The 10,378-nt window shown below is 60.7% G+C and overlaps 1 protein-coding gene and 1 long non-coding RNA gene across 4 annotated transcripts; one reads left to right on the top strand and one right to left on the bottom strand.

The window, feature by feature from the left end:
- Positions 1 to 77: 77 nt before the first annotated feature.
- On the bottom strand, positions 78 to 8,988 carry ZYX (zyxin). Of its 3 annotated transcripts, none has more exons than XM_059172119.1 (10): positions 8,855 to 8,988; positions 8,502 to 8,721; positions 7,822 to 8,021; positions 7,580 to 7,672; positions 6,955 to 7,485; positions 2,829 to 2,949; positions 2,517 to 2,686; positions 2,202 to 2,380; positions 1,159 to 1,279; positions 78 to 647 (listed from the first exon to the last, which is right to left on the bottom strand). In XM_059172119.1, exons 2-10 carry the CDS (start codon positions 8,707 to 8,709, stop codon positions 543 to 545), a joined length of 1,728 nt encoding a protein of 575 aa, XP_059028102.1. In that variant the 5' UTR covers positions 8,710 to 8,721; positions 8,855 to 8,988; the 3' UTR covers positions 78 to 542. The 3 variants fall into 3 exon arrangements, with proteins under 3 accessions (XP_059028102.1, XP_059028103.1, XP_059028104.1); XM_059172120.1 differs by having other exon boundaries at positions 8,502 to 8,724; positions 8,855 to 8,976; XM_059172121.1 differs by lacking the exons at positions 8,502 to 8,721; positions 8,855 to 8,988 and adding an exon at positions 8,121 to 8,142.
- Positions 8,989 to 9,402: 414 nt separating this feature from the next.
- On the top strand, positions 9,403 to 10,033 carry LOC131829892 (uncharacterized). Its single transcript, XR_009353025.1, has 2 exons — positions 9,403 to 9,543; positions 9,830 to 10,033. It is a non-coding gene; the product is annotated as an uncharacterized LOC131829892 (long non-coding RNA).
- Positions 10,034 to 10,378: the final 345 nt, after the last annotated feature.

Raw genomic sequence — 10,378 nt, 5'->3', positions numbered from 1 at the left:
CCTGGCTGCTTTATCCTTGTTATTTCCTCCAACCCACCCATGAGGGCTGTAGGCACAGAAGAGTTGACTCCTAAGAATTCTGGAAAACAGGGTTTTTTATTTGTAGCTGTAGCCACAACCTGGCAGCATGGGGATGGGAGGGAATGTCCAGGCCCGTCTGCCCGGCCCAGTCCAGCCTCCTGGAGTCCGGGCATCTCCTGGCCTCAGCAAGCAGAGGACGCAGCTGCTCAGGCGCCAGCCAAGGGCATGGGTGCAGCAGTGAAAGCAGCAGCGCTCAACCTGGTGCCCCCACAGGTGGGGTACACCGGAGGATGGTGCGTGGTCCCTGCGGGGTGGGGGGGGGGGGGGGGGCTGGAAACCCGGAGCTGGAACTCTGCAGCCCTAGGCCGTGCTGGGACCCCCGGACAGGGTGCTTGGGATCCTGGGGTGGGGATTGGCGCGTGGAAGGAGGGGCTGGACATCAAAAAAATAACTGAAGGGGGGGCAGGGTGGTCTCAGTGTGGGTGGTACGCTGATGGGGAAGAGACTCGTCCATCCCCTGCTCAGGTCTGGGCTCTGGCAGTGTGGCACTTCCGGCAGAGCACATGGCCATCCAGGGGGAAGCAGCCATTGTCATCTGCCTCAATGGACAGCGCTTTCCCACAGTCCTGGGAGACAGGAAGAAGAGTCTGCTGGTGGAAGGCCCCTGTGTCCCCCCACACCTCCATCTTTAAAGTAGGAAGACCAAATGCCTCAGGGCTTGGCTGATATCCAGGTCACTTCCTATGTCCCCAACCACACGCACCCCCACTCCTAGCCTCACCACTATTGCCACTCGTTTCGCCTAGACTCCTCCCACCGAAGGCAGGCATTGTGGGTAGAGCCATTTCCAAAGCACCCACCCAATAAAAGACATGGACCTCACCTCTCCCACATGCCTCAGCTCCCTTCTCTGCCTCCTTTAACTTCACCCAGCACATCCCCCTGCCCCTTCCCCTCCACTATAGCAAAGCACAAGCCCCTTACCTCCCACTGATCACGTTCTTTCTTGGTTTATCCAAACTCAGGGACCCCACAGCCCTCCCCCTCACCTTGCACAGGGACAGAAGCACTGGATGGGGCAGGCTCGGGCATCGCCCCCACCACCACCCAGCCCGGGGGTCCAGAGGCACAGCCAACCTCACACTTGTAGCACTTCATGTGGAAGTTCTTATCCAGAGCCACCACTCGCACGGTCTCCTCGCGGCCAGGCTCAGGCATGATGGGTCCCTCGCAGACAGAGCACCTGGGGGCGTACTGCCTGGAGGGGCCCAAAAGTGGGGCAGGAGTCAGAATGGGAGCACAGGGTACCCAGGGTTATCCATCGAAGTGCAGGAAGGAGATGACATGCTGGTTGCATGGCAATGGGGCAGACAGACATCTTGGCCAACTTGCTTCACATCCCTAGGCAGAGGAAGCTCAACAGGGTAGTCCTAAGACAAGCCACCTTCGTGGGCCCTTATCAAGGGGAATTTCCTGCCTTTCCCCCATCCTCCCAAAGGCCCATCCACTCCAGGGACCTCTGCCATGAGGCCTTTACCTGGTGGTACAGACCACAGCCAAAGGCGCCCTTCTCCAGCCCCCATGCCTGGACCCGGGACCCTAGCCTCCCCTGCCATGCAGCTATCTCCGCTCCACTGGTGGGGTGGGTGGAGGGAGGGATGTGAAGTTCTGGACACGTCAGGTGGAATTCTGAAAACGTACACCTCAAACACTGGCAGAGGTGGGAATGAGACTGTGCAATGTTCCCGCACCGACCTCGAGATGCACTGTGGGATCCTGCTGAGGACCTAGGAAGTAGCCGCCTTGTAAACACTGTTTCTAGGAGAACACCAGAACTCCAAAAAGCTGATCTCCAAAAGAACTTTCAGAGCCCAGCTTGTGTGTGAAATGAAGTCATTCCAGCACACAAGGTTGAACCTAAGACCACACCCAAAAGAAGCCTCAGTGAACCAATGGCGGGGGGGGGGGGGGGGGGGGGGCCTACCAGGAGTGGGACTTGCTACCAAGTTCTGAGACTGCTGGACAGCTACATCCAGACAAATGGGGCTCCTGCTGTTGGACAGAATGTGGGACCAGAAAGTGAGGCCAGAAGTTTGAAGTGGTCTTGGACTTGTGGGAGGGCAGCCTAACTCTCAGACAACCTCAGAGAAGAGCCCAGGAGACAGGAGGTGGGTCCTCACTTGTGGTAGTCAGGTACACAGTGGGGCCGGTTGGCCTGGTCCACGATGAAGGAGGTGCCTTCCAGGGGACAGGCACAGACCACACAGGTGAAGCACTGCGGGTGGTAGGCTTTGCCCGTGGCCCTCAGCATGCGGTCAGTGATGGGCTGCCCACACGTGTTGCACTTCTCCAGAGTGTCCTAAGGAGGCAACAGTAGGGCATTGGCAGGGAACTGGCACCCAAAAACCAGCCGGGAAGGCGCATCTGCCCCGCACTGCCCCCCACGTGCTGGCGGAGGCTCCAGGCAGCACCTCTCAGCCCCAACAGGGACTCACGGTGTAGCAGCCCTCGCAGTAGGGCGCCCCCTCCAGGCTGTAGAACTGCTGTCCTTGCAGCTGCTGCTCACACTGGTGGCAGGTGAAGCAGGGGACGTGGAACAGCTGCCCCAGAGCCCGGACCGCGGGCTGGGTGCGTGCCAGCGGCTGACGACACCGGCCACAGGACTCTGGGAAGGCCGGAGAGGACAGAAGTAAAGGGGAGAAAGAAGCATGCAAGGGTCCGGCCACCCCGACAGGGAGCAGAGCCAAGGTGCTGGGCAGCACTGCAAGGCCAGGGGCGAGGTCCCAACGGCTCGCCAGGGAGCTCACCGTTGACAGCCACGTTCTGCCTCTGAGGGTGCTCCATGTCATGCATCAGCTGCTGGGTCAGCTGCTCCAGCTCCTCCACCTCCTTCAAAGTCAGAGGTCCTGGGGCCCCAGGGGAGCGTCCCTGAAACGCCAACACTCTCTTCATACTCTCCCGAGGGCCGCCCTCTCTAAGAACTTCACCCAGCCAGCTTACTCGCTTTCTTCCAAGACCGACTAACTCCCCGCCCATCTCCCAGACACTCAGGTTAGACTCAGAAAGCTGCTCCTCCTCCCTCCCTGACCCCCAGCACCACAGGGGAAGGGGATGACGCTTCCGCCCACTTTGCCCAAACCCCCCCTGGGCAGTGACGGACAGGCCAGAACAACTGAGCAGACAAAGGCCACACACACACAGCAGCTGAGGTTACTGAAGCACCCGACACACCAGGCCACGCGTCAAGTCCACGGAGCATGCGCAGACATGGCCCCCCACAGGAGAGGTTGGCACGTGATGGCATGTGCACCCCGGTGCACACACACCTACCCGGCCCGCCTGCTGCCGAGCAGCCCCTGTCAGCGTGAGGATGCAACACAGGCGGGAATCACACGTTAAACCCCCAGGGCCATCTTTTGGAGCCCAGCCCCCAGCTCCCCAAGCAGGGGTCCAGGAGTACCCGACCCCACTCCCTTCCCCGCAGGCCTCAGAGGACCATTCGCCAGACCTGCCTACCCTTCTCTTAATGGCATCCTGAGAGAGTTGGAGACGGGGATGGGGGTGCCGGTAAGGTTAGGGGGGCACCGCCAGTCACCCTGAGCCGTGCCAGGGGCTTTGTGGCCTGCACCAGCATTTCTATGACACTCCAACAGAAACACTAGGTTGGTTTTCTCTGTACTGGATAAGCCCAGCCAGGACTGAGGCTGCAACCACCAAATGTTCTACCTGCCAGTGCCTTCATTTCTGTAACGCCTGCAACCTCAAAGCCTCCCAGCCCCCTCTCAGCCCTGATTCCCCCATACTCACACCCGCCTGCATCTAGAGCTGCCACGGCCTGGGGAAGCAGGGCTTCATGGAGGCTCCAGCTCCTAGCCCCTTCCCCCACAGACTCCGACCACCTCCTGCCCTTCCGCGACTGTGGCCCCGCGGAGCCCCTTCTCCTCTCTGTCTCTTCTCCCAGTCTTCCCTTCCTAGCATCTTGGGGACAGAGGAAGGGCACTCAGCCAGCCCTTGCTCTCTGGGGTCCCCTGAGGTGTCCATCCCATTCTTTTAAGTATGAGCTCTTCATACGCATCAGCTCCCCGTGGGTACCCAGCCACAGTTTTCCCTCTCTGCCTGCCAGCACCAATGTCCCAGCCTCAACATCCATGGTCAGACCCCTAGCTCTTCCACTAGAACAGCTCCAAATGTCCTTCCGTCTCGGGCACCTTCCGCCGGGAACACTTCGGACCCGAGGTTCACCCGTCTCAGGTCAATCTTCCTCCAAGACCCTGGTCGTGACCTCCCAACAATCACCTTCCTTTCTCCTTTCCCCTCCGTACCTACTGAATGCACCAATTCAGAAAAGGTTCCTCTGCTTCCTGACCGTCCCCACGTATCTTGTGCATCAAAACCTCCTAGCTTGCCTCCCCCAGGTCTGGTCCCTGAACCAGCTATTTCAACAAGGCCCTCACAGCTACTCATGCCTCCCTCAGCCACCATGGCTGGCTTAGCCGGCCCCATCTCAACCCTGGCTCATGCACTGCCCGCTTCCTGCTTCTGCCTCCCAGCTGCAGAAAGTAGGTGGAGAGATCCTGAACACCGCAGAGTGAGTTCACGAAACACTGCAGCGCCCTCTGTGCCCTCCAGCCTCAGCCCCAGGAGGGCTGTCTGGTACTTGGCTCCTGCAGATTCCCAGTCGCCTTCCCCACAGCAGCTGTTCCAAACCTTTCCATCTCCTAGAGCCCCCGACTGCATTGCCCCCTCGCTCACCGATGACCTCACCTCCTACATGACTGAGAAGATGGAAGCCAGCCAGCTCCAGCTCCCTGCTCGTTCCTCCCCTACCAGAAAACACGGTGGCCATACTGCCCTTGCTCTCTGGGAATGCCTGGGGCGGCGGCATCACCATGTTCCCCTCCAGGAGGCCATGAGAGCAGCAGCCCCCGCTTGCAAGCATCATGAACCCCTCCTCCAACAGCTTCTTCCTCCCGGTTCTCACATACATGGGCACTCTCTTCCCTGCTGCTTCACCTCCCTGCCAACCTGGGGGCAGGCTACTCTGGCAGCTCCATTTCTCACCACCTACTGACTCCCCTCCTTTCACTCTGTCCCCAACACAGGGCCCCAAAGGGCAACAACAAAGTCATCTAGGACTTCAGAATGGCCAAATCTCTGACCTTAGTCCTCGTCCACCTCAAACCCCCGCTGAGGAACCTCTCCCTCGTCACACTGTCTTGAGACCCCACCCTGACTTGTGACCCTCTTCCTCCTGCTGCCCGTCTTCCCCCCCCAACCTGCTCAGCCTGAGCATCACCCAACTGCTAGACCCTCAGCTCCTCCTCTCAGCATCCCCTGGGCCCCTCAGCAGCCCCTGCTCCTCTGGTATCATCACACGCTCCTCAAGAGTTCAAGGCCCTCTCCTGAAACCCAGTCCTCCATTTCTAACTAGATGACAGTTCCAGCTGAGACCAAGTCCTCCTGGAACCTGTTGCTCAACATGCTGACAGCTGGGCCCCTCCTCTTCCCGTCCAAACCATTTCCCCTTCTGGACTTCTCTATTTTGTCAGCAATACCATCATTCCCCAACACACCCCTCCTCTTCCACGGCTTATCGGCTTATAGGTTACCAAGCCTGGAGGCTCTTCCTTTTTAACAGTTCTCGTATCTGGGCTTTATTTTTCACTGCAACCAACACTACCACGGTCGCCCAGGAGTGAACTCCCATGCATCACTGACCTCCTACCTCTAGCCCATGCTTGTGCTGGAAAAATTTCCCCCAAAGCTTCCAAAAGCACAGCTGTCACCAACCCTCCAACCCGGCCACATGACTCCTCAAAACCCAGTACCGACTCTCCAGGACTCACGGGCTCCCTTGGTGTGTTGTCTTACTTCCTCCTCCCTCAAACCCCCACCTACCTATCTCTGTGAGTCCAGCTCTGCATTACTGCCACAGGAACTACTTTCTCTTCTCCAAACACCCCGGCAGCCCTTGAGTCTTGCTCATGCCGTTCCCACTCAAATGCCCTTCCCTCTCCTCTCGGGTACCTCAAGTCCCACCAACCCTTCAAGGTACACTAGGGCTGTCACACCTTTCCTAACCTGCAGCCTCCCATGTTGGTGCCTGTCTGGAGCTCCTGTAACAGCAGATTCTGTAAAACTCACAGGCACTTGCATCCCTTCAACTGTGCCCGCGCACTAACACATTGGTGGCATCGACTAACATGACAGTTCGTAGGACTATGTGACCGGCAGGTTCCCCTCAACTCAGATCTTGACCCCTGCACCAGAAGGTAAAAATGGTCAAACAGGAATGATCACTTTCCTATGGTTAGCATTCAAGAGCTAGATAGAGATCCCAGGCCTTTCTATGAGTTAGCTCACTTAATCTTCAGAACCACTGAAGGGTTCTGAAGGCCAAAGTTCACCCAACTTGCCTAGGGTCTTGTGAGCCAGGAATTCTATCCCAGGCCCATCTGACTCACTCAGAATTCACCTCTTCGAGAGATCTCTTCCCTCCAGAGCACAGAGCACAGTGCCTGGCACTCAGCAGACGCTGGCTCAGCCAGTGTTTACTGACACTGTGACTCTTATCATCAGATGAGCCCCAGGGCACTGACAGTGGTTCAGAGCCGCAGAGAGATTAACTCAAGAATCCAAGAAGAGGAAAGAAGCAAGATTGGACCGGTGATGATCTCATCCCTCCATTTAACATTCTAGAGGGCAGGGTGCAAGGAAAAGTCGATCTTATGACCCCACCCAGACCCAGAACCTCCGGAGAACTTTCTCTTACCACTGACCCACCAGGCCAAGTTCAGAGGCTCAAAAGTCCTAGCCCACTGTTTCCATGTCCACCTCCCTCTCTGAAGCCACCTCTGCCCTCATTCTCTGGCTCCTGACTTAGCCCCCTCCCCAGCTCCCTGGTCTCAGCCTGGTCCTCCTACCCTTCCTCACCTGATTTTGGTTTTGAGCCGGTGGGGGCACCGGATGCTGTTTCTCCTGCACTCGGGGCTTTTCCTTCTGCTGAGCATAGGTGAAGCTGGGGGGCTGAGGGGAGCCTGTGCTACTGGAAGAGGGAGGTTCAGCGGACCCCAACTTCTGACTGGGCTGTGACCCGGGTCCACCTGGGGCTCCAGGGCTGAACTTGGAAGCCACAGGAGTAAACTTGGGAGGGACTGGGGAAAACTTAGGGGCTGGAGATGGGGCTGGGGGTCCTCGAGGCTGGGTGTTAGCCGAAGGCACAGGCTGGGGATGAGCCTGGGGCTGGGGCTGCACACGGAACTGGACCTGAGGCTTGGCTTGGGGCTGCACATGGAACTGGGTCTGACTGGGAGGCTTAGCCTGAGCCTGGGCCTGGGGCAGAGGCTGGGAGCTAGAAGGGGACTTCCAAGGAGGCAGGGATGCTGTGCCCCCAGCTGCAGGCTTAGTACTGGACTTGGGAACGAATGGAGTGGCAACTGGTGGGGGTACATATCCAGAGGACACCTGCAAGGAACGGGAAGGAAGGGAAAAGCAGCTCAGTTAGAGGGGCGGGTGCCTTTCCTCCCTGCCCGGCCTTTCCTACTCTCCCATCTCTTACCCGGGCTTTGAAGGGATCATTCCTGGTCATGTCATCCAGCAGCGAGGACAGAGAGTCGATCTCCAAATCAATACTGCTCACCTTCTCCCTGGGCTAGAGGGTCAGGGGTCAGAGCAGGGATCCCAGGTCTCCACTCCCACCTCAACCCCCATCAGGCCAGAGGTGCAGAGGTCAGAGGTAAGGACTTGCCTCTCCTCCCCAGCGGGTGTCCCACTGTAGCCGACCCTCCCAAGCCCCCATACCTGTGGTGGGGGAGGTACGGCAGCCTCAGGCCCTCCCTCTTCCTCCAATGGAGGCGGAGGGGAAGGGAAGATCTCCTCCTCCAGAGCCTCAGAGGGAAACGGTTCCTCCACAGGCGGAGGGGGAGGTGGAAAGGCACCTCCTAGAGCACCCTCCGAGTCGTCGCCATCACCAAGGACAGGAGGCGGTGGTAGGGGAAAGTCTGAGGTAGGAAAGCGAGAGAGGACAGTCTGGTGAGAAGACAGTCTGCAGGCGACCCCTCCACCCCTTCCCCAAGCTACTCTCCTTCTACAGCTCTCACCCCTAACCCGAGAACTCTCCCGGGGCCCCGGAGCTTGCGGGAAGGCAAAGAGGAGGCAGGGCGCCCTGGGAGCGCTGGGTCAGTAAAGGCGGGGGACTCGACAGTGGAGTGATGCAGCTCCCGTTACACTGGGGAAAACGGACCCAGAGGGGAAGATTCGTGCCCCACATTCCCGCCTCCCACCCCCAGGCGGGGGACTTGGAACGGTCCCAGGAGCCCTGGCTCCCAGCCATGAGCTCCACGATGAGGTAAGAACATCTGCTCGGGACAGGCTAGCTGCGCCCAGCCCCCTTCGTGCAATCAGACCCCCAAACTCCCGAAACCCCTGCCCCCGGCCCGGCGCATACCCGCCGGGGTTCAGCCCCAAGCCCAGCCGCATACCTTCAGGGGGCGGCGGGGGGATCTCGCCCACCCGGCCCATCTGCGCGCGCTGGACCCCGGCGGCCGAGGGGGGCTCGCTGTCTCCGGGCCGGAAAGGATTTACTTTGGGCTTTGGGGCCACCACCGGGCCGAACTTCTTCTGTGGGGCGTAAAAAGCCGGAGCCGAGACCGAGACGGAGATCGCGGGAGGCGGGCGGGGGGCCGCCATGGCCAAGCCGGGCTGCTGGGGGGGAGGTGGCCAGGTTACGCGGCGCGCGGCCGGCCCGAGGACCCCCGGCCGGCCCGGCTCCCCGCGGCGCCCGCGCCCCCGCCCCTCCCCGTGCGCAGCCGCCGAGCGGTTCCCCACTCCTCACCGCGGGCCGGAGCGTGCGCGCCGCGTCTCGGGTGGCCGTCTCGCAGCCGCGTCCCAGGACTCTGCGTCCGGGTCCCGAGCAGCCTCCAGCCTGGGCGGGGAGGGACGCAGGGAAGAAGGAGGGAGGGAGGGGGCGGGAAGAGAGCGGCGCTCAGACCATACAAGGAGCGGCCCGGAGAGGGGGGCGGGGAGAGGCGGGGAGAGGCGGGGAGAGGCGGGGAGGGCGGACCCGGCAGGAAACTCCCCCAGGAAGGGGCCCTGCTCCGGACCCCGGGCCCGAGGCTCTGCCAAGGTCCTCCCGCCCCCGTCCCGCCGCCCCCGCCGCCCCGGCTGGGCTGAGACCTCCCCTCCCCAGGCACAGGCCTCTGATGTCATTTCCTGACTCGCCACCACCTCCACCAGCACCCCCGCCCGACCCGACCCGCGGGTGCCCGAGATCTGACTCACCGTCCCCACTCCCGGCGAAGCCCGCGGAGGTCGAGCGGCTGCCCCCGAGGTGGCGAAGCAGCCGGACTGCGCCTCCCGCAGGGGCCCAGCCCCCTCCTCTCCCGGGCAGCCGCTACCTGCCCCCGCCACCTCCAGCTGCTCCTCCTCCTCCTGCCCAGCCGCCGGCCACGTCCCCCGTCCCCTCCGGCTCAGCCCAGACCGGCAGGACTGGGATGGAAACGGGCTCCAGGGTAGACGGGGATGGTGAGTGGGGGATTCTCCCTGCCCACGTCCCCCGGGTCCTTCTGTGCCCCCGAGGCGGGGTGTGAGCATGAACCTGGAGGGTCGTTGGAGGATCCTAACTTAAAATCTTGGGTAGCCGCCTAAGGCTTCTAGGAATTCTCATCACCCGCGCCCCCGCCTGCGGATCGGTGAAGCTTCGTGGGAGAGAGAGACTGGGAATGGGGGTCGGGGGCCCCCGAGGCCAGGGCGGCGGGCGGACTTGGGGCGGGGAGGACGGAGGTGGACCCCCGCAACATGGCTTCGACAGTACTTAAGCGCCCACCGTGACCCACCCTTCCGAGAGGCTTTGGGCCGCGAGGCCACCCCGGGACAAGCGGAGCCTGCGTTCGGTGGAGCCCCCCACTGGTCCGACCGGATTCCTCGGCCTGGGACTCGGCCCCTGGCTACGAAAAAGGGCCAGACCTAGGCTCTTTTTCTCTTTGTTTTTAATTCAAATGGGAAATTTACCAAATTGCCGCCTGAATTCCAACACATCACAACTTGCAAAGTAGGAGACATAGGGCATTTCGGCCTGTGGGGCCAATATATCACCCGCGGGTGCTTCCTTTTCTTTCATTCTGTGCTCCCAGCCTTCACTGCCATCTAAGGCAGTCAGCGCCCTTGTGCGCACCATACTCAGTGTGCTAGGTCAGTCCTTGGCCCTAGGAATGGGCCATTCCACACAGTCAGGGAGCCTCCGGGCTGTGCTTTAGAGACCTCCAGACTCAGCCCTCACATTCGCACAAGAAAACAGGCTGGGGACTTAGGAGATGGGGCCAGGTCCCACCCAGTCAGCTGCAGGGTCTAGACTAGAACT

Source organism: Mustela lutreola, chromosome 4 (assembly GCF_030435805.1).
Source record: "Mustela lutreola isolate mMusLut2 chromosome 4, mMusLut2.pri, whole genome shotgun sequence".
NCBI lineage: Eukaryota > Metazoa > Chordata > Mammalia > Carnivora > Mustelidae > Mustela > Mustela lutreola.
This window is presented reverse-complemented; position numbering and strand designations above follow the sequence as displayed.